General features: G+C 34.9%; 2 protein-coding genes across 2 annotated transcripts; one reads left to right on the top strand and one right to left on the bottom strand.

The window, feature by feature from the left end:
• Positions 1-5,181: 5,181 nt before the first annotated feature.
• On the top strand, positions 5,182-25,519 carry LOC144357724 (uncharacterized). Its single transcript, XM_085506441.1, has 17 exons — positions 5,182-5,279; positions 5,604-5,720; positions 5,954-6,076; positions 7,356-7,463; positions 8,536-8,658; positions 9,513-9,656; positions 20,834-20,989; positions 21,233-21,533; positions 21,621-21,733; positions 22,033-22,196; positions 22,288-22,377; positions 22,880-22,985; positions 23,167-23,239; positions 23,376-23,433; positions 23,567-23,637; positions 24,783-24,858; positions 25,250-25,519. The coding sequence occupies exons 1-17, from the start codon at positions 5,207-5,209 to the stop codon at positions 25,391-25,393; spliced, it is 2,040 nt and encodes a 679-aa protein (XP_085362567.1). The 5' UTR covers positions 5,182-5,206; the 3' UTR covers positions 25,394-25,519.
• LOC146735560 (uncharacterized) lies at positions 17,501-19,300 on the bottom strand. The gene is made up of 5 exons (XM_085506265.1): positions 19,092-19,300; positions 18,814-18,934; positions 18,418-18,666; positions 18,136-18,322; positions 17,501-17,784 (listed from the first exon to the last, which is right to left on the bottom strand). Exons 1-5 carry the CDS (start codon positions 19,298-19,300, stop codon positions 17,501-17,503), a joined length of 1,050 nt encoding a protein of 349 aa, XP_085362391.1.
• Positions 25,520-25,563: the final 44 nt, after the last annotated feature.

The raw sequence follows: 25,563 nt of genomic DNA, 5'->3' as shown, positions 1-25,563 counted from the left end.
TTATGGAGCTATGCTTGTGATTTTCAAAAAAAAATGTGAAAAGTGCACAAAAAACTATTCCGCTACCTTAACTCCTAATCATACAGTCTGATTAATAGAATTACCACTACAAACATGTTTTTAAAAATACGTAATATAGTTGATACTGATAAAGGTACTTTTTGTAACAATTTTCCTGAAACACTGCTTCATTTGTTCTATAATTGTATGTATGTTTCCTCAGTGCGTCACGATCTTGAATTGACCCTTGACGATAATTGTAATATTTCGGTAAATTGTTCATCAAAAGATGTCATCTTGGGATTAAATGTACATGATTCTAATGTAAATTCAGACTACATACTTTGTTTAAATTACCTTTTACTGCTGATAAAAAAAATATATTTTCAATTGTAGGTACAAGAATGTAAAGCCATCTTTTGTAAATGTATGTAATTATTTAGCATACCAAAAGAAAATAGATATGTACAAAATAAGGATATACAATGTAAAATCAAAGTCTTTCAGATTATATTGGAGTTTATTAGATCAGCTATTGTGAACATATGTTTTTTGTTTTGTTTTTTTTCCATTATTTTTTCTGTGTGTGTCTTGTATTTTTTATTATTTGGTGAAATAATAATAAATAAATAAAAACAAACAAAAAAAACTCCTAATTATGTGGAAGGGCTTCTCGACGGTCAGTCGTAGATTTGCGTTGTATATATAATTTTGGGTGATCATACATGAAAATATAATAACACACCAGAGATTGCAATTGTGGATTGATGAACCGATTCTACGTTGCTGATCTTTATTTCTCCTTCGAACCCCTAGGAACACACAAAAGATGGCAGGTGGGGTTTTTACAATACATATTATTCATATCAAAACAAGAAAAAGTATTCGGCAACACGGCAGCCTGTACATAGCAATGGGACGATCATCAACAATTTTTATCGATCTCAAAAGGTACAATAGAATGATCAAAAAGTTCCATAAATTACATGTCAACAAAGAGTAACACATTATCGACTCATAAAAGTAGTTCAACATGTGGGATGTAACGGATTACCATCTTGATAAAACTTGATAAGGATGACAAAAATCACTCACCTAAGAACACACAAAAGATGGCAGGTGGGGTTAAAGGTCACCACAGAGGAACCCACATGTTATAAAATGCGCCATCACAGGTGATATTGGTAAAACGTTTGTTTTTGTTAAGTACAATAATTCAAACTCGATAACAAGATTCTGTGAGCCCTTGTCACACCAGAGGTAAAAGGAACATTAAAATAATCAAACTAATGAGTTCCATGAACACTGGTCACAATTATAAAAATTAAAATTACAAATATGCGCATTAAATCACCAATGTAAAATCATTATTTGATAAATTGGAAGACATTCTGCTATGAGCAACTGTTTGAAATTTGTCTAAAACAATTTCACAGCCTCGTTGCTACACACTAATACTAATATTAAATATCGTTACAATCTAATGAGACTGAAATCTGAAATCACAATTGAAATAAAAAATAATGATAAACTGAATTGACATTTTAGTAGGAAGTTGCAATAAATTGCAGTTAGTCTTAATAGTAGACACACGAGACTAGGAACAATCAGCTATAAACGAGGATAAAAAAATGAACTGTCTATGCTGTCATTCACAAAGGGTTGGTTCCCAATCTGAATAAAATCTGATGTAGGTATGAGACTCCAATTTTTTTAATTTTTTTTTATAACCCTTCATTTTTACAAACAATTCATATTTTAGGGAGCTGTTTCTGAGGAAAAAGATTTTGCACTACGTGTTCTTGTATGAGCTACACATAGTACAGCTGAATTCTTCTTACGGCAAAAACCAAGTACAAGGACATGTAGTGCAACGTACATTTCATCACAAACAATACCATGGCATTAACGTGCAAATTTCAGAACCTTTGATATGGGAGAATCGGTTTTTGTGAGAAATGTTCGAAAGAGGGTCAAATGGATTACTTGATAAAAAAAGTGGCCAGTGTCTCATAAAATGATGTCAGTTTCAGTAAGAGAAAAAAGATCCCCAACAACAACAACAACTGAAAGATTAACATTTTGAATGAACCGTTTGGCTTGTTTATTATTCGGGCTAAGTATACCATGATTTAGGAAATCGTGTGAAATATAATTAGAATTACAGTATATATCTATATATATCCATTACAATACTTGTAATACTTGTAATTTGTATATTTTACGATTGTCAATAATTCGTGTAAATGTGTGTATAGACAAATAATATACAATTTTACATATTATAACAAATATTATTAGCCAACCTCATTTTTATTGGTATCATTTTCTCAGATTAGTCAATTAAAAAATGTATTGCTAAAAAATTAAGAGGAGAGAGAGTATGCGTAATTATGCCAGTCCTGTGTGTACTGTAATGAAGCAGCATTATATTCACTCATGCTTTCCCAGTCTCCTTTTTCGAGAAAAAGATGAATATTATGTGTTATTTTGAATTATTGTAACGTTAATATTTTTTTTAACATTGTGTTCTATTGAGTTTCCGTAAAATTAGCAATTTGGTGTTATTATTTGTCAAATTATCTCAAAGTATAGCAGTATTTTAATAAACAAAATACCGTTAACTGTTTACTCTAACGCCATATTTGTACATAGTAATTGAAATGAGCACTGTAATGTAGTTTAACTAACTTTCTATAGCAATGAGTGGGTTCTACTTTGTAGGAATATTGACAAATAAGGACGGAGGCAATATGTTTTCTAGATCACTTTGGACAACAATACTGGTTAGCTAGCAATAATCGTTTGCGTTTGTGTTTGCAATGACTAGTTTATGGAGGTTAGATAAAAATAGAAACATACATTGACGGGTTGTTAATTAACACTGACATACTCGCCAATCTTAAACTCGAAATCAGCACTGTGATGTAATGTCAATCGTACATTTTTTACTGAAATTCACATCTTGACATATTATAACACAAACACTAAATTAGATGTTGCTGATTGACATGAGGGATTCACCTCTATAATCCGTATGTGTTGATGCTTACAAAGCGCAATATAATATCAAATTTGTGTCAGATTATTTTAAAAATAGAAAGCTATCACCCATAAATTTGCATAAATATATAATTCCCTCACACGGATTACATTCAGACTCAGGTCATTTGGCATAGTTTTGCAAAGTAACCGGAACACTTATTTTGAAAGCTAACGGTATGTATGTATTCCCTTTCATTTGTGCTAGTTACATTAATAACTGGTTATATGCAATATTAGTTACTGTAAATATACCCAGTCCACCTTTATTTCTTTATCTCTGTGTATAATTCATGTGATAAAATTGAAATACACCACATGCAATTCTTATGTAGAATAGATATATTATTACATTTTGTAGAAAGCTATCATCCATACATTTGCATGAATATATAATTCCCTCACAAAAATTATATTCAGACTCAGGGCGTAGTTTTGCAAAGTAACCTGAACACTTGTTTGGAAAGCCAACTGTATTTATATATGTATGTCCTTTGTTTTATGCTAATTTCATTGATAACTGGTTATAGGCATTACTAGTTACTGTAAATATACTCATTCCCCCTTTACAGTTCGGTCTTCGTGTTTTAATCTCTGTGTATAATTCATGTGATAACATTGGTACACACCACATATATTATTCTTTTCTAATGTACAAGTGTCAAATGACGGTTAGTAAATACTAACGAGTGTCGTGTCAGCCTTTAACAAAATTCCAGTTGTAGTAAAAATACATTCGTTAGGATGAAATTAATTCCTGCTACACTGGAACTAGCAACTGTACAATCTGTGAATATGATTAATAAATATAACTTTAATCTTTCTTATGAGATTAAGATAATCACTGTCAAATCCATACCATGTTAAGGATTTTGATATTTATTTATATATATACATCATAAACTTTTCTACAGGGCCATCATCCAGCAGTAAAATTACCTTTCCTTTTTGTATGACTCAGCACGTATTTATACAGAAATACAACATAAAATCTAATAGTACTGTATTTTCTCATCACTGCGAGGTTATTTATTAACTTGCAATTGTTTTCTACAATGAATGTTTTTATTGCCAGCAGGAATTATTACAATGCAGTTTTACAAATTGATAAGCTGGAAGTATAGACAAACTATTAGGACACTTATTCTAACATAACATTACCTGAAGTTCATGATAAATTGCTTTTCGATAAAAGGTATTCAAATCTGACCAAAACTAATTGATGCACAGTGTTACCTAACGTTTATTCAGGTAATTTTGGCATAACTCATAATTTTAAGACCAATAGTGCATTTCTATTAAAGACACTGACTTTATGTAATATGAAAACATCCTTCATCGGAATATAATTCACATTATTTGGTTAGGGTAAAAGAATAAGCCTGTGTGCTCGCGAGCCCCAAATTATATAAATCGTACACTGACGTGACCTAAGGATGTAACCAAGGTAGTCTGAATTCCGCGACAATAAAAACTGTTAAATATACATATGATGGTTGATGAATGAGTGCTGCTTATCGTAAATCATGACAGTGTTGACAACAACGACTTTAAAAACTAAACGTCATTTATTTATGCCGCCATCTATAATGGACAAAACAGCCGGGTTAATGTTGGCATGATAAGAAGTTGCTCGTGAATAGGTGTACGTAGAGAGAGACGGTACGCATAGAAAATGCTTTCAATACTTCATTAGCAGAAACTACAAAGAATGGACTCAATGAACGATGTTAACGATGCTGACAGAAAATCTCAATCGAGTATTGTTCACAACTTCATGTCAAGTACCACAGCCCATGGTCTACCAAGAGCCTTTGAAGGAAGAAGTTTATGGCTAAGTTTATTCTGGGTATTAATATTTTGTTCTGCTATTGCGGTTTCCATATGGCAAATAGGCTTGCTGGTGAAACATTTCATTGCACGTGATGTTTCTGTAAAGGTAAGTTTGTAAGGATATGTTCTGAACACAGTGATATCCTCGTACCTGGCGTACTGTCATATTACCAATACACTTTTTTTTATATTGATCTAATCTGTCTAATTGTACATCCATGACAACAATCTGTCGATTATATTAAACATGTTTTGTGAACAGACTGAAATTGTGACTGCTCCACAAATGCCATTTCCAAGTGTCTCTATATGCAATACAAACAAACTACGAATGTCTGCTGTATCTGAGTCCGAATACAGTGAGCTTCTGACGGTTGATACTGGCATCGCTGAGCCATATTTTGGTGAGAACACATATTTTATTGTTGTATGATATTTCTGCATTTTTTGAAATGAATTATACAATTTTTACCGAAATTAATTAAAAATTAATTTTTAATGTGACGTGTCTACACTATATATGGTCCGAGAATCAGCTGCTAAACATTTTCGTCTTCGTGTATTATACCATTTTATACATTTTGGTAATAGTTTTGAAAAACAGTACAGTAACAACACATCTGCATCCCACACAATAGGTTTTTGATTGAGAATTATTTTATAGAATCTTTATAGTGCGATCATTGTTTATTATATGTGCTCTATTTTTGTTGTTGGTATCTTTTCAGGTGACTGTTTAGAGGGAGATTTTCAGTGCACAAATGGTGGTTGTGTTAAGACATATCTCAAATGTGATGGAATTGATAATTGTGGGGATAAGAGTGACGAGTCTGGCTGCGTTTATGGTACTTGTACGCTAATATATTTCCAACGTCTGTCATTGGAGTCATCATCTCCAGTGCTATGTGCAATAACTAGATTATGCTGGTGTTGTTATTCTTTGGAATGTTATGTTTCATTTTATGTGTTGAATAATATTAAATTTTAAAATAACTACCAGGTGTGGCAATATCTTGAATAACCTCGCAACTTTATGACGCAACGTTGTTCTGATGTTAATTGAATTGTTTTCTTTCAGGGGACTGCGATGCTGGAAAAATAAAATGCGTTTCTGGAAGCCCCACAGGCGCATGTATTGACGAAAAATTTAAATGTGATCGTGAATTCAATTGTTATGAAGGCGAAGACGAGAACGATTGTGGTATGTTGTTTTAAATACCAATTCACTGCCCTGATATTACTGGGAAATTTGTGAAAATACTCTTTTTCAATGTATCTGGTCAGTAGAACTATGATACGAAAAAGAATAATTATAGAATTATTCTTAATAATAAACGCATCGTGACTTGGGATAATCGGAACCAATGGAGACAGTGTGTGTACTAAGCTATTAATAGGTTTAACTTAGTCTATTTTAGTTTGGAGACTATTTTTACAGTTAACATTATCGAATTAGATTATCGAAAACCAAAAAAGGCTATGTTTTAATTTACTTAAGGATGCTGACAGGTATTGGCCAAATATTAATCCTGCAACAGGAACACTATGATAAAGACTGTGTTTGTGGGTGACAATACAGTATTTTAATCTAGTAAAATACTATTTGATAAATAATATTTTTTTTATACATGAGTTACGTATTTTGTAATATGGTGCTTTCAGCTGCAATTCAAAAAAAAGAAAGAAACAAACAAACAAAATTCAAATTTTCAAATGCGACTTCAATTTACACATTATTTTCCACCCTATGTAACTATACTACATGCTAAATTGAAGTTACCAACATTATACATTAAGCATTTGTTTGGCTGAACACCTATAATATTAAGAATAAGTCTGGATGACTCCCCGAGATTGTTTTTTTTTTGTGGTTTGTGGATTTTTAAATGACAAATTACGACTTCTGTGTAACGTAGTATGTTATCTCCATTTTACCAAAAAGATATTTTATTCATCCCTGGGCTGTGCATTAAAAAATACATTCGTCTCATATTAATGTAGGAAAAATATTTTAAATTTAATTTAATTTAATTTAATTCAATTTAATTAGAATTTATTTTTCTACAATAATTGCTGAGAACAAATAAATGACGATATAATACAATGTGTTTCAAATAAACATTATAAATAGCAAATTCCAATAATTCTAATAATATGAGGGCAGCCTCATACAGTTATTGTACATATTATTAAATATTACAATTAAAATACAGTTATTGTATTTCTCTATTATTGTCTCATATATCTACAATGAAGGGGAGTTACAGTTTTCGAAATCAAGAGATATATGACAAAATATTTATATTAATCATGGGGCGATTATGCAGACATTCATGATTGTGATTATGATAGAACACCATTTATTCGAGGGTATGCATGTACTTAAAATTGAAAAGGTTGAGTGCTTATTATATTTTCCCCGTTAATTATAATAAATATTACACAAACGTCCACTTATTTAAATAATTTTCATATCACAGTGTGCAAGAGAAAAGAATTCAAGTGTGGCGACACTGGGCGTTGTATTGATGGTACATTGCAATGTGATGACTCCATAGACTGTAATGATGGCAGTGACGAAGAGGAATGTAAGCATGTCTCATTGGGATGCATGTTTTGACGAGCATATAGTCTGTAATAATACATGTGTTGTTTAAGTTCAAACGCTATAGTCTTGTGCATTTCAGTGATACGCTAATACTCGCACTTTCAATTTTAAAAGGGATATCGTCTTGACATGTTTGTTTGCTGCCATGCGACTCATAAAACATATCGCTTATAAACACTTAACATGCACAATGTCGTACTGTTTCACTGGTGGCGCACTATTATTATTTTATTGCTTTGGTTATTCTAAAATTCTAAAAACACAACGCCATAATATATTGATACGACCACGAAAATCTTCAACACCATATTCGTAGTTTGAAGTGCGGCAGTCGTCGCGCTGCGCATGTGCAACATTTGTGTTGATGATCATTGATTTACCCACAATCCAATGTGCTCTTCTAATGTGTATGTTGTCTGAACTGGGTGCGCCTTGCACTAATTATCGCCGGTGACTCCTTCGATACCTTCCAATCACATAAAAATACCTAATTAAAGATTGACAACGTCTCAGTTTGTACCCGTTGACCTGCGCAACAATCAAAGTCGCCATCTTTGTTTATATGAGACACATATATCTCGCGCACGCGGATATTATTTTCTACCTCGCATACAATGACATACTAGTAATATGAAGTTATTACCATATTATTATACATCTTTTCCTTTCAAGGATACATCATGGGAATGCCGAAATCCAAAACGGTCAAACCCTGTTTTTATTATTAGAGAACGCTTACGCGCGTAATCATTCCATATTTGGAATTCGCATTTACTTATATGGTAGGATGGAAATACCTCGTAAAAGACCACACAATTGCGGTACTTTACAACTTATGGCGTTACGGTGACAGATGTATAATAATATGTTGTAAATTCATGAAACCTATAATCTGGCGTTATGTTGATATTAGTGGTTCATTATTAGCTTGTGACAGTATAGAAAACTAAAGATAACACCAATTGCCGTAAAGTATAACACAAAATGTTAAAATTATTTCGACCTTCATTGGTATCTACTGGACACTGTTTCACATATTATAATATCCGTAGGTGGCGCTGAATGTCCATCCGATCATTTAGAATGTAATGGTTTGTGCATCCCTCCAGAATGGCTATGTGATAATTTGCAAGATTGTCCGGATGGGACTGATGAAGAGGACTGCGGTGACCCAGGTGATACATAGACTATATTTTTTTTATACGTGTGTATACTACCACACAGTACTAAATGATGTTGCCATTGTTTCCCTGCAAATAATGGGTAGCCGTGCATCACACATTCGGGCTTAGACCACGTGGCCGTATTTGATACTGTTTTTTTTTACTAATTATTAATAACAAGTAGAGTAATATAATCTAAGCACGTGACATACGGATGGTTATATAAAAGCTTCATCGAATTTAGATCAAGTTAGATATCTTCTGTCACAAATGCAGGCTCATCTACACATGCTTACTAACATTATTATGTAAATGATTCTTGACTGATGAGCAATTATGTTATGACAGAAGTCGTTATACATGCACCAAATGTTCCCAGACAATGACGAGACACTTTACAATTAAATATTTGGCACTGACATTGACAGCTTCATAAAAATAGCAAGTATACATTTACAAGCTTATTTGCTAAGTACTACATTGCGTTTTTGTGTAGTTCTCGTTTTCTTAAATGTTGTTTATTTTGTGTTTTCAATCTTTTAAATCTCCCTATACGACTTTTGAATAACTATAGGCGTGTTATCCATTATTGTCAAATATGCAATCACCAGGTTGAACTAATATGACATTGAACGTAAAAACAGAACAGACAATGGTCATAGCGTTGCGGCTTTGTCAAGGCATCGTGTTCGTTTCGACAAACGTGAAAGTCAAATCCCCCCTAGACAGATCGGCATTTGGCATTGAGGTCCAAAACAATTGGAATTAAAGTTCAATATCAAATCATTCACTTTCGCCACGTCTATCACTTTAAGCGAGACCTCACAGTGAACGGGACAACTCATCCATTGTATTTACTGTTACAGAGATACAGATTTGTTCTCCTTTTGAATTTGCGTGTGACCTTTATCAGTGTATTCCAATATACTGGGAATGTGATGGTGTGCCGGACTGTATCAATGGAAAAGATGAGGACAACTGTCCACTACAGGCAGCACCACAGTCTTTTGGTGAGTATACTGATATTATTCATTCAAATATATATTCAAATTAAATAAATGTTAAAATGTGAACATTTTAAATTATAATATGAACATTGTAATTTTAAATTAACGTTGAATATTTATCACGCTTTATTTTTTTTAAATATGCAAAAAACCACCCAGGGAATGATAAAATGCACCCTAATATTGGTAATAGACTAGATTAAACGACTTTGTTGCCAATATCCGGCGGATACCGGATCGGGTTTTAGAGATTCAAAATAACAAGGCCCTTGGAAACAACTGTGAAGTATTTACAAATTAGTACCATTCTCTTCTCATTGAACTATCATGTTCATTTGATTTGTGGATTGTTCTGTGATTTTAGCCCTTGGGAACAATACTTCAAACTTGCTAGGGCTAACTCTACAACACAGTCTAAATTCGATACCAGTATTATCATACGTTATTTTGCTTTTTCCGGAATATATTATAGAACTTGAATGTACAGGTAATTGCATCAGGTAATTGACTTATTTAACGATGACTATATATATATACAACATAAGAGGTAGTCACTAAACCATGTACTTTCACACTCAAGCAAGAGAATAGACTTGTTGGTGAACTAGCCTTGCACTGTGAATGTTTTATTGTTTACACTCTGTAAAATACCAGTTTTTTCACAAATAAAAAATTAAAAAAAAGGAACTAAAAACCTCACTTCTTTATATTTTTGAGTGGACCAGCCAAGTTTCCACATACAAAAATATACATAATATTTCTATTTAATTTGTTTTATTTTATAATATAATATTGCCACTGAATTCTTTAAAATATATTTAACATTTACAAATTAATGTGTTGGACACTATATAATCTTAATATTTTACAATCCATATCCTTATATTTGAATCTGTTTCAAGACATTTGAAAAACATTTTTTAGAAGCATAACAATACAACGACTTGATTTGGTGTCACAGTTTGCTCCCAATTCATACTGGAAAGTTGCCAGCAATAATTTATAAATCTTGTTCAGAAAACTATTTATTCCCGATATCATATTCAATGGCTAGTTCCCAGGATCTACAACAGTAAATAAATAAACAGAAATCATTTTGATGCCATGTTTTTAGACGACACTGCCATATCGCACATATATTCTACACCGCCATATCGAATTTGGATTTGGACCATATCATTTCAAGCTGCAGGGTGTCTAAACAATGACTCAACAAACAATAAACACGTCTTCCACCCACCACACAAATTTTATCCATAATTGAACAACCAAGAAGCAACAACTATCAGGCTGCATCCTGAAAACAACGAGATAGCGCATTACAACCAGTCATTACAAACATGAAATCCTCCACCCCTCCCAGTACACCCTACAGCATTAATGGTTCCTATACTCATTTGCATCTATGTACAGCAAGCTTAGCCAATAGAAGCACCTGACTCATCAAACTTTTGACCAACCACCCATTCTAAATATCGTTGACTGAGGGTGTTGATTGGGTTAAATGCAACTATCAAAACGATGGTAGTAATGTAATAAGAACTGAATCTTTAGAAAAACATTACGCAAAACAGCTTGTGTGTCAGCTTGAATTATGACTAAAACAGCTGAATCATAAGCCAATGTCCACTTACAACTTTTCAAAGGAGGATTTAGATTATAACACGATATAAATTCTACTTTAATCCAATAAACTTTCATTTGTGTTTAGTGCTTAGCTATATTGTCCAGAAAGCAAACCGCCGACACACCTTTACAAGGAAAACGTGAAACCTTTACGAGTAATTTAAGTTATTACACGTAATTAGTTTTCGAGGGCTGCTGATTTGAAGAAATTACATGTAATTGACTACAAACCACACATTAGAGACATACATATGCAGCATTTGATGTGCAAATACTTACTATTTTTTTAAACATTGGCTGTTTATTGTATAGATTTGACTTTTGAGCTAACTGATAATATACTGTTTTAATAGCATTTTTTATTGGGATCGGCAATTCACAATTCCGATCCATATCAAAATGATACAAAATACTGCCTAAAACGATTTGCACAGCTTATATATGTATTTGTAGGCTGGCTACATAGGGTTATACAACCAGCAGGTTTTAGATGATGTCCTTCACAGTACACTGTTAGTTAGACTAGCGCAGTCGGGGCGATTAATTTGTTTTTGTTGTTTAAATAAACTAACAAAATTCGCGAAATGGAGGTGTTAGCGCGGCATCACCCGACTGGTTGATTCTGCAGGAAATTCATTGCTATTAAATATGCATATACATTCATATTATGCACATATTATAATGAGGTGGCCGCGGAAATACGTGCATAATGGGGTCAACATGGTAAAGGTCACACTGCAGACACGTTGAAATTCGAGTTTGTCGTAGTCGCCGTTTCTAATTCATCACAATGAGTAAAAAAATAATTCGTACTAGTCGTAGAATTAAAAAAAAAATCGGCTGCTACAATCAGCCGACGTCTTCTCGGTCAGAGGTCAGTTGAAGAAACGTTGTGATTGGCTTACATGATTGTCAATTAGAACACTCATTAACATAATTACCCGTTGAAAAATCGACGGATTTATGCAGTGTTGATAGAGGGCCATGCAGAATAAACCAGTCGGGTTGATTTCGCAGTTACAGGGGATTTCGCGCTAACACCTCCACTTCGCGAATTTTATTTAAACTACATAAACAAATTAGTCGCCCCGACTGAGCCAGTCTACCTGTTAGTTTACATGTGTATCTATAATAAATCTCTGGGAACTATATTTTCAAGCAATTACATAACCAGTTTCTATACTGCTGCACTAAGGCAGCATCAATCAGTTTCACACTCATCTTGGATATTAATAATACATTGTGCATCTGTCAAGATTAATTTAAATTGCTTTTACATAAGAATTTTATAGGATTAGGATTATTCAATCATAAACATATGCACGAAACCATTATGTAATGGAGGAACAGTCGAATTTAAAGTTACAAATATCCCATACGATATTCGAAACCAATACCATCATAACGAACTTTATCACAAATACCAGTGTTTTCTTAGTGGGGTAGATTGCCTAGTGTAAGAGTTCGCATTTGCGTTTTTAAACTGCGTTCGTTGCATCGAACTTCTCACTAGACATGTTTGATTATTTTACTTAAAATGTCATTGAATGGCCAATGTATTGAAATATCAAAATGAATGAGGAAGGGACAAACACCACATGTTATCAAACCACACCAAAGTCACAGCGACATGGCTCATCAGCATCACTGCATTGCCATACTCAACCATTCACATAAAAATATGCTAATACCGTGAGTTAATGAACATGCGTAGTGTATTCGAAACGTACACATACTCCACACACACCTTTCCACAATACAAATCCAACTTTTTTTATAAATATTTATTGCAATTAATTAGAACATCTAATAGTAACACATAATACCTGGACTTTGTGACAGATACAACCAATCATCGCGTTGCTGTGGTTGCTGTGGTTGCTGTTGGTGTATATATAATATAACAAGTAGAACAAAAAAAAATATTTCTTAATACTACTAGCGCTGAGCCAAATGGTCAATCGCCACAACGTTTTCAAACTGCAATAGCAAATATAAGTGTTATAATACTAGTGTTTCTGATGAAAAGGATTTTTTTAATTATAGCGCAAAGGGTCACGTGACCCTCTATAGTTATATTTGTGATATTGGTAGAACATATACCAATGATGCTAAAAGACCACCGAACGTAGGTCAAATAAACCACTTCCGGATTTGAGTCAATCCATCATGGCCCCGAACCAAGTGACCAATCACAATTATGAAAATCAGGCGCGCTTGTTCATTACTTCCTGATATGACCGCATTCCGCTTCCTGTTCTCTCATACATGGTAACGAAAAAACGGCGGAAGAATAGGAATACAAAAAACATAGGAGAAACAATAACAATGACAACGATACAACCCGTTATATAATTGGCCTCCTAATAGTATAACAATATTTCAGTAGTTTACATCACTCAGTAATGCATTATCGCCAAATTATTTACAGTTATGCTGGCGAGAAACAATTTTGTATTATTATCAATAGAATCAACCTGTTATTATAACACGTTTTTCAGGAATGTAAACCTGTTCTATGAGATTATTACGAGGATGCCTATATGTATGCACAAATACACAGTACACAGTACAGCGAAAGTATCGATGCGACCGTGTACTGTCTGAGTGCTTACTTTGAGTTATCCTCGTAATAATCTTATTATTATACATCTCATCTTTATAAATCATGGGAATGCCGAAATCCAAAAAATTTAGAACAGAATCAGCGAACTTCTTTGTGTGGAGTCCGGTAAAACCCTGGTGGCTGCCATCAGTTTTTATCATTCGAGGTCGCTTACGCGCGTAATCATTCCCTATTTGGAATTCGCATTTACTTATATGGCAGAATGAAAATACCCCGTAAAATAACGCGCGTTGTAGCTAATGGCGATACGGTGACAGATATGTATTAAAGTGTACACTGAACGATAAATTCGTCAAAGATATTATATTTCAATAAATAAATTGGTGACAATACCGAAAATTTCATCAAAATTCACGCACCATGAGCTTTGTTATGGGCGATCAATGTTAGCATTTTTATCGGTGCGTCGATGCTCATTTGGCTGTCAGGAACTCCGCGTCATTTATGGGCGTCAAATCTGTGACGTCACAAGTGTGACCCAAACATAACCCTAAGGAATAATGGCGTCGCCAACTCATAGTGCTGAAAGTTCGTCAACTCCAAGTGATGCGTCGTCGCAAAGCCGTGATTGCGAGCTTGAGTTGAATTACGAGTCTTCTGACTTCGATGTCGAGGGTTCATCGGTTGACGGAGGTATACGGCCCTACCAATTTGAGCCCGAATTTAACGACGACAGTCACAGTGATTCTGCTGAAGAAAACGATGTCGGTGATGCTTTGGGCGATCGCCTGAATACTACCGAGTGGTAAGTGGTCGAATCAGCTGGTTTTGATCACATTAACTTTCGGAGTTCCGCATATTTTGAATAATTATTAACCTGTATTTCGGAGTAGTTTAAGTCCCAGAACGAAATGTTCTGATTACGTTCAATCACGGAACTCAGACATGCATAGCCCACTAAGTTTTCTGTATCTGTTGACATTATATTTGCAAGTCAGTACAATACGATCGGTGACACAACAGCTACCATTTAAGCTTCATATTATTGCCCTAGTAGTTAATTACAATTTATGATTAAATTGTATGCATAGGAGCTTATATTTGTGATGCATGTGATCACAGTCCCTCTATCCCCAACTGTGATGTAATTATAAATTATAAAGTCGAATTTAAGCAAGACATTTACTAATTAGCCAAATTGAAATTATTTTGTATATTGGACATCCAGCATTATATTAGACAGATCATGACAACCACAACACATACAATTAAATTGTAAGGGGCCAGAATGTTAGTATTTGGGAAGAGGCTTAAACAACTTATTCCCAATAAGTTGCTGTGATGTTTTTGTTTTTTTATTTGAGACTTGGGGTGAGATGGTGCTATATCGTAGAGGTAATGCCTAATGAATATTAAGGTGAAGACCGTATTTTCAAGTGTCAGGAATAAATGATTTTGAAAATATGCAAAAAAATATCAATCTTAAGATTTTGACAACTTACCTTTGATAGTTCTGATATGGTAATAATTTGTTCTCACAAATAATTATACTGTATTTAGGAGGTAAATAACAAGATAGTAAATTTCATTTTTGCTGAGATACCTGCTTCAACAGATGTCATGTCATGCCCTCTGCTGAGGAATGTAGATGCTGTTATGAAATAATGCAGGTGAAAGCTGTCTGTGATGAAGTTCCAAATACAGCATGCATCACAGAACATCCTGGATTTAGGCCAGTGTGTCTGGACAAGTATGTATTGCTAACAGCTTATCATGTATATAGACAGTACCATGGAACTATTCCGGAATCCTCTGAGTAAGTATTAAAAGTCGCACATACTGGTCTGGTATGAACACAATTTTATTCGGACAAAATATATCATGGTTTTTGTTACACTGGAAATGTATTATGGTAGATGTGCATAAATGTTAATGAATGTCAGACCAATTACAATTATGTTTTGCTAGAAATTTCTGAACTTTGTGAACTGAAAATGGTTGACACATAAATATGTACAACCAGAACCTCAGTATTTTGTTGAGGGCCATACCAACTACATTACATTTGTAATTGTGTACTAACAGTATTCTCTCATGTCCAATAGAAGTATAGGCATTTTATTAGGTTGGAATAAACTGTGTGCAGTAGACAGAATTTGTACATTCAATTTATTTTCCTTGCAGGAGATACAGGTATGTTGCCTACAGGCAACTTGTCCGATGGTGCTGGGGATATTTAGGCAAAGATATCAGAGTTCCACTCCCATCATGTGCAGTTCATCTTATCAGAGAAACATATCCTTCACAGAATGGAGTTTATCAGGGATTTAATTATGTTGATTAAAAAACCTCGACTGAAAGTCAGAAACTGCCACTTCTTTATTCGGTCTTTTGAACTCACTGCAGAGTGCAGGAGGTACTTTGTTCAACACATCACCTTTTGCCTGTGACATGGTACATTTTACCACTCTTGCAGTGACATTAGTTGTCACATTTTGTACATAATCTGTAATAAAGAATATTTTATTTTTTTAATTATTGTTATTGTTTTATTTGTTGAAAAACTGAGCTGTGGTTGTGATTTTAAGTAGCTTCAGTCATGCAAATATATAAAGCTGCTAGTGTACATGCATGTAGAACATTTTATACCAGTACTTACTGAAGGTAGGTTCTGTCTTTACTTGACGCACTGTGTAACTGCCTTTTTTAAATTTTGGATAAGTTATTTTATAGCAAGGATTTCCCTGCTTAGTAACAGCAGCATGTCGCCCACCATTTTCATTATAATGCATTGCTGCCAAGACAAGCCTATAAATAGAACAACCATGCATTATGATATACTGTATTTTACCACTAAGGACTTAATAGAATTACATATTCTGAGTGTTAGAATACTTGTTACATACTACATCAATTGTGATTGCTAACTTCTGAAGTTAGAAGGCTCTATCATAGGGATAAGACCTGTCAGTAAATAATTAAAGTCAAAGACAGTAATGAGAACTTGTGTATTACACACGTCTCCAAACCTGTTGATTTGTAAACAATATGTTGTTCTCTGTTTGATTGTAGAATTTAATGTGATAAAACTTATGATATTTGTACTAATTTAATCTACTAATTTGTTAGCCAGAACTACCAGGGCCAATGTTTTTTCAAAAATGTTGAATTCCAGGTCGTCATTTCAATGTTAATATATTTTGCTGCTATTAGACAACTGTACCAGTTGGAAGGTAGTTTTTTGGGGGGTACACATTGTGAAATAATACAATGACAAGTTTCTTTTATGGTGCCAAACTTTATCAACATCACTCCAGCCTACGTTTCCAACTCACAGTATATTACAACAAAGCTCTTTTGACCGCAAAGTTACTTGTTTATTTTCAATGTTGATTAATACAAGTACGCAGTTACCTGCACATCATTCCATTGTATGAGAACCCATGCATCTTTGGGGCAAACTGATTCACCACAGAATGGTATCCTTCCAGTTCCGAAGTCTGTTGTATTGTGGACAACTTAGATATATCTTTCTTCATTTGTCGAGAATTGAGGAGCGTTATCAATTTCTCTAAGGGTTTAGTTCCTGGAAATATATATATAATATTTAGGCATTATAATAACAGCATACATATACCACCCTAGTCAAAGTGTGTTAAAATGTGAATAAGAGAGAAATACCTGGTTTTAACCATCGCTTTCTTCTCTCTTGTCTTGTTAAATCCTCATGTTCACATCTGGGAAAGAAAGTTCCATGCCCCTCATGAATATTTTGGATGTGGTTTCCAACAGATGTCCATTTGTCCATCATCAAATCACCATTTCCATCAGGTGTTGAGGCAGCAGTCCAATAAAGATTATTGGTGACACTTTTGATCCAGTCTTGTAATATACCACACTCTTTCTCTTTAGAAAGAGCTAGCATTTTTTTCTGTAGACCTTAAGGAATAAATCCTATCATCAGTATTCTGTGTTTTCAGTCATGATTATAGTTGAACTGTTGCAAGGTAATTTGCTGGTCATGTTATAAAATTGCACTTAAATTGCTCTGAATATTGAATATTATCAATATCACTGATGCTGTATTTGACTAAAATAAATTGAAAATATCCTACAAGGATTAACAATTTCATCTAAAATAATCTGTTCTACCCTAGTACCCATCAATTTTTGATATCAATAGACCATGGATAACAGTGGATCATTTGCATACCAATAGAACAATGGAAAAATGTTTAAGCATGATAAAACAGCTGCTCTCAAAGATTGTGGGGAGAGAATACTGCTTACCTTTAGCAACATGCCACACATCCACACAGTGTTGAGTATCTGTCATGTTCTCTCTGACCCATTTAATTATTTGAACATGACGGTCTGTGACTATTTTGTAGATATTAATACCTTGACCCTGTAAAAATGCCACACTCCTTGCCAAACCTTCCTTCTCCATGTGGCAGCTACTTTTCACCTCGTTACTCTGAATATAAACAATAAATTCAATTTAATTATAAATTGTTACTAGATTGGTGTTTACATAAAACGAGGTACTTGGTAAGTAAAATGTATAAATACCTGCACAAGCTGTATGTCAATCATAGTACCATTATCAAGGTCCATGACTGAATATGAGCCAAATTTAGCACTATGGCCAGGGGTGTCACACCTCCCATCTCCACCTATGCAAAGTGACCTTCCATTTTGAAGTGCATCATCAATGTACTTTCCACGCATGTTTCCCCATACTCCCATTACTGCTGGTTGGAGGTAGTACCTTTGATGTTTCATGAAAGTATCCGTTGAAATACTTGGCATATTCATAAACTGTAGGACACGTAAAGTTTTTGATGCTAATGCTAACAAAATTCCACAAGAAAGTCTAAGATTTCCACTTGGAATGGAACCTATCATGGATTGGCTGTTCCATTTTGTACTTAGTCCACAAAAAACACAATTCTGCTCCACTCTTACCATTGTGCCACATATGTGTGTGATTTCACCTAATGTAGGTGAAGAGCATCTGGTACATGTGTGGAATAGATTCATGAGTTGAGCTTCCCCAACAACAAAGAATCTATTTTTCTGCATACACCTATAATTAAGAGAAATAAACTAAACTATATTTATTGTATAACACATTTTATTTTACCATAAACCGTGTGATCTGAAGCTACTCAATGCTCACCATGTTTACCTACTTTCATTCACAAATTTTCCCATTTATATTTTATAATTTTATTAAAACTTACCAATCATCAGCACTCGAACATGAAGCTTGTGATTCACATTCTGACTGTTCATACGTCTCATCAGAATCAGTTGTTGCATTGGACTCTGAACCTGACCAAGTTGTGTCAAGTTCATTGTCTGGGGGTGGTTCTTGTACTTGTATTGTTTGGTTTGGTTTCAGGAGATCACATTGTACTTGAACGCTTCTTCTTTCTGGGGGATGCAACATCTCTGTCTGGCAAACTGTAATGCAAATAACACAGTCAAGTTCAAATACAATACCAAATGTAATTGTCCCATCTGAAAACCTGGCAGTGTGATGGAGAACTTTTTTAAAAAAAAATCTGAGGGTAAGAGAAAAAAAATATATTCATTGTCAAGATACGAGAAAAAAATATTTTCAACATAAAATATTCTCCTATCCTCCCCACATACAATACATACCTTTATTTGATCCAAAGGGCCTTACTTGTACACGCACACTTCTCTTATTAGGCTGCTTGTAAGATATTTGAGTACCATATGTTCTAACAGTCTTAGCCTTGGTTAAAGTCTTAAATGTGAAACAAAATTTAGGAAGTGATTATTTATTTATTTATTTATAAACACACTAATATAAACACACCAAGACGCTGTTTATAGAATACATACATGTTTTTCATGCAAGTTTCTCGCAAATGTTCAGTACCTGAATAGAGCTGTCGGTAAGAGAATCAGTGTCCTGTACTTGGTGGCTTGTGTCCTCGTCATGGGTGTCCTCCGAATACTGCAGAGTTACCTGTATCAAACAATAATTACAAATAATAATGTATGAAAAAAACAGACAAGTGAACGTACGTAATAGCATTACCGCCATAGACAGTCGTTATGTGTAAACGTAAACATACTCGCGGTAAATTCAGTGCGCGGCACATAGTCGAACATGAACGAATACAAATACCTACCCTAGCATTTTCTCTTTTAAGAAAAGCAATCCTTGGCCTTTTAGGTGTTGACACAGCCGGATACGCTGGACTTGTATCAGTCTTGTTACTAATACTCTCCGCCAGGACGCCGGTATGAATTGTTGGCACGGCATCTTTGTGCAAAGTTTTTCTTCCGGGAACTTGTCCCATCGCACGCATAAACTTGTATTTTGCCGGGTAGCACTCGTCTATGAAATGGACTGCGCAAAGCACAGAATGCTTCGTAAGACCATGCCATTTAGCTCTCTACACCCGAACAAACTTCGTCCAAAGTTTGCTCAAAGACGGTCTGTCGAGGGGGAATGCGTGAAGCGAAACACCGTCAAGGTTCGTGTTCCAGCACCCGAAAGCAACGCAGCGTTTACCTCGTCTGTCACAACGACTTGACATTACTAGTTTAAATACGAAGCTCAAATGAATAAAAAAAAATCCCAAACGCAACAATTCGCGTCTTTGGTTGCAATATCACTAAAATAAAACCGTAGAACATACACGAAAATCAACAATAACACAGCTGATCACGAACGACATTTACATACGGTTTACATATCAATGGCGGCAAACTGAACAGGGCGGTCACACTTATGACGTCACATCCAAGAGGTCATGTAAACGAGGTCAAACGGGGGAGCTTACGTGCGATTTTAACAGAATCCGCTATATTTCGTAAATGAGTCATCGGATTTTAAAACAAATTTCTGGTGTTTGATATTTAAATACAAGATAGCAGAAAATGAAATAAAATCTAGCGTTCAGTGTACACTTTAATATAATATAATATATTGTCTTATATGTAGGATTTGTGACTTGTTCAGAAGACGAATATCAATGCGATTTATTTACCTGTATACCGTTAAACCAGAAATGTAATGGTATAGTAGACTGTGCGTTAGAGGGTGACGAAGATGACTGCCCAGAAATGACTGGATGGATGACCACCAAGGGTTCGAATAGTGAGCATCATTGTTCAATTATTCAGATTGAATACATTCATTTCACATATTTAATCTGATTTGATAACGAGCATCTGGTTGGTTCACATCAGTCTCAGAACAGTGAACATACTACTGTGTATGAAATTACACTTGATAATTCAGTGAGTAATTGTGATTGAATATTCTACTCTGTCATTGCCTAAATCTACAAGGGTCTTTACCAGATAAGTACTGAATGGGAAATGTTACCCTTCTCGACAGAAACTGCAACATATCAACCTGTCGCGAAAGACCTCCTGAAAATATACACTGCATTATCATACGACATTACATTGTATGAAGACTTTGTTTATAACCACTACCACGATCACCAATTTGGACGCGTTAAAAGCGAAGACCCTCCGGATTGGCCTGGTTTTATCACATACAGCTCCACTCCTGATTACAGTGACTTAGAAAACGTGCTGAAACTCAGAGCAGATGAGATAGCGGAGCTAGGACATCAGCTGGAAGACTTTGTATTAGAATGTTCATACGATGAACGCATCTGTGATTTAAACATGTTGAGTTTTACATCACTATATTTTAACTTTTCGTGACATTCTAGTTTTGATGTAAACTGATTTGAAGTGTTTAATGTATTTTTCAGGGACTTTCGGATATTTCAAGATGAAACATATGGAAACTGTTTCCAGTTCAATCCCGTCCACAATAATTCGGAGGGTAACATTCTGTATTCTACGAAAACTGGCGCTAAATATGGTATAAATACACATTTATAACGGGACAGTCGTCACCTGCGCATGCGTCAGATGGCCATAGCTTGTCATTGTTTATAAACAAGCGTCTACCCATGAGCCTTTTCGTTTTTAACGTGTGTTGTCATCGTCGTTTGGGGCTCAATTCCTGCGCGTGCGCAGGTGACGACCCGCCCGCTTCAATAATAATAAAAATAATAATAATACAATGTTATGGCGTCCATGATTCGATTGATCAAACGACTATAAATCATGCCATATTATGAAAAAATATCCAATTATTCTTTAATTTTGTGTACACAGGACTGAAAATGACCATTTTCACTGAGCAAGATGAATACATCAGTGTATATGGTCGCGATTCCGGTGCCAGAGTGGTAATTCATCCACCACATGTGCCTGTTATCCCACAATCAGAAGGATTAACCGTGGCTCCTGGAAAGAAGTTTTCTCTTGGTATAAAAGAGGTATTAAGTTCACTTCTTTGGACATTGTTACAAAGTCGGTGACGTAAAATGTATTTATGATTCCTTCACTCATATTTTTTGTTTGTGGTAGAATCGAATCAAAAGGGAACCACATCCCTATGGCAACTGCTCTACAATACGTGAATACAAGTCCATATATGGGGACTATTACACAATAACGGTAATGTATTACCTATTACTTGGTATACGAATATTACTTCACATGAAACATATGCATCATTAGGCTTCATGAGGGCACACCGCGCGACGCCACACAACACACCGTCGCGGCGCTCCATGCAACGCCATGCCATACGACACCACACCTTCCGCGGTGCTCCGTGCAATGCTATTATATAACATACCGAGCAGAACCTCGCCGTGGTGGTTCATGCCATACCATTCCACACCACACACACCGATCACATCGTGAGCTTTCATTCATATATCTGGGTTTTCAAACGCGTTGAAGAATACTATCTTAATCTCGTGTAATTTAGAACCCTTGAACGAAATCGCTAAATATACGATGTTCATGCCTCCCGGTGGCGTAGTTACTATGGCTGCCAGGAGATTGACGTTGAATTAGCATAGGGAGAGATATTTTACTATACCACTCTGTATTTTAGAAGTGCGCCCACTAGTGCAAAAAAATCAATGATAAGTTGAACTGTTTTTTATAGGCATGTGAAGAAACATGTCTGCAAGAAAAAATGTTCGAACACTGTGGCTGTGTTGATACAATGTTTGGCAATGGCACTAGGTGCATGCAGCTGAATCGGACACAGGGTAAGTATGCCAGTACGCGTTTTCGTCACATAAGGACACATACACAGACACAGAATCAACTAACTGACATTACGACCCTCCGGATCCAATAACAAAACTTTATCTATCCCAATTAACTGTAACAATACAATCTACATTTCATTCCAGTAATTTATTTCTAATTCTTCATATGTTATTTCAGATGTATGTAGACAGCTTATCCGATACTTTGGACGGAAAGAAACAATAGGCTGTAGCTGCAAACAGCCATGCGAGTGAGCATATTTCAGAAACGGACACACTTTTCGAATGATTTCAGTAATTAACATGTTTTCTCAGTGTAAACATGCGCATACTTTGTTATATACATATATAACTTATTATGACCTACTATATACGTTTTATTCACAGGGAAACTTGGTATGACACTACTGTATCTCAATCTATTTGGCCTTCAAACACATATTTGGTAAGTATTATATATGATGGGTTCAAATGATCTCAAACTTATACAAGTATATTGGTGTGGCATTATGTATTAGAGCATACCATTAAGGTCACTGTATAGCAACGTATAGTAATTCATATCTCCTATTCTACAGGGACACTTGCTGAAACAAATTCACAGCAGCAATAACAAAACTGGAAGAATTAACGGTCTGGACCAAGTGAGGTATTTAACATGTATTGTATTATTGCGGGAGGGATTTAGTATATGCAGTCATTACGGTACAGCAGTTATTATTCCAGATTAATAGTTAGATGATAGAAAGTGTCAGTCATGGCAATACATGATGTTTTAACAAGACATTAAGAAGACATTTACCCCTAGTTACTTCTTACTCTTCAATAGCAAACGAGGACGCGAGATGTTTAATTTTTTGAACGGAACCCACGTGTTTCTATATGATTAAATTGCCCCATGGAGTTGAGTTAGTTATGAAAATAGCCAACAAATCGGGGGATATGGTGGTCGTGTCTTTCGCTTGAATATGTTAAAATGGGAGCATTTGGAAGTACTTGTATACTCAAAGGTAGTCTTTGAAGAGACGACCGACCGAATGCCATGTAGACATTATAGACATGGCATTTTCCTTGTCTTCAATTTTCCTTGACTTCCTGTGGTATTACAGCGAGTGTCATACGTTCAACATCGGCGATGGTTTTTCTGGTTACACTTAGCACAAAACACATTCAACGTGAATCAATACTTCACTGGCGGGATTTTGTCTAGAAAACGTTGTGCCGAAAAACTTAATGCATACACAAACCTATATATAATTATGTACACTACTATTCCTAGGCGCCCGAATTTCATGGACACGTGTCTTGATTTCCAATTGCGCTGCCTCGAGTGTATGTTCTTCTCCGACTGTCTTCCCAGATTGATAACTATCGTAGCAGCTCAATCTTATCCGGCAAAAGACGAAAATTAACTTAAAATTTGCGCGCCAATGAGGTGAACACGTCGGAATTCGACACTCGAATGTCCTGGTAAGGAAAGATGACATTGGCCGCTGAGTGCAGTTTGCGTAGTTTGAGTGATATTGGATTTACGGCAAGGATAAACTCCTCAGAAATATACACGCCGGTTCTGTATTTAACTGCTGTTGTATCATGGCGCATTCTTGTCGATTGTGACTTCCCACTCACTACTTGCAAACAACATTAACGCTTTAAGGGCCCACGTATGAAAGGTTTAATACTATTATCACTTATTTGAAAAAAACATGATCAATACAGGTGGCGTTACTCGTGCACCATGAAGCAATAATCACAATATACGTCACATGTATCAAAACTATCTTTATTTCATAGTCAAAACTTTTTACGATTGGAAGTATATTTTGAAGAACTAAACTATCAAGTTATAACCGAGTCACCTGCAATTACGGTAACGTATTTCATTGTGTGTGTGTTAAGATTGGTGTAAACTTTCAAATGTGTATAAGCGTATAGGCAATTATTTGGTATAGTGTATTCGAAAAAAAAAGCTACACAGGAAACGAATGTGTGTGTGTGTGTACGTAATATAATGGCGTTACATAGAGATGAAGTACGATACTAGCAGATTATATTATATTGCAGTGCTGAAAAGAAAAATTATATATGTGGCGATTATGAATATTCTGCATTATAATGAGATACTAGTATATATATCGACGATATTGCATCATCCGTGTTAGTAAAATAGATATTTAAAAATAATACACTGTATTATGAATAAATATGTGTGCGGATCTAATTACTAAGATGTTGAAAAAATTACAACTTTGTACTTTCAGGAGGAAGTGTTGCTCGGTTCTATTGGAGGTACTATGGGACTGTATTGTGGATTCTCCTTTATAACTATTGTGGAATTCCTGCAACTATTTATCGAACTTTTAAGATTCCAATATGTAAAATATATTAGAAATCAACATCTTTAAATCATGGGTTTAAACCACACACATGCGTATACATTATGTACGTGTGTTTACGCAATGATTTTTACGAATATCAAAATTTGTAAATTGTGTATAGCTACCAAATAAAATGGGATGTATTTGGGTAAAGTCGACTCTGTTGTAAGGATGGAAAGTGTGATATATAACAATCA

This window comes from Saccoglossus kowalevskii, chromosome 12 (genome assembly GCF_978046115.1).
Source record: "Saccoglossus kowalevskii chromosome 12, keSacKowa6.1, whole genome shotgun sequence".
NCBI classification, from domain to species: Eukaryota; Metazoa; Hemichordata; class Enteropneusta; family Harrimaniidae; genus Saccoglossus; species Saccoglossus kowalevskii.
Note: the sequence above shows the minus strand (reverse complement) of the source record. Positions and strands in the feature narration are given on the sequence as shown.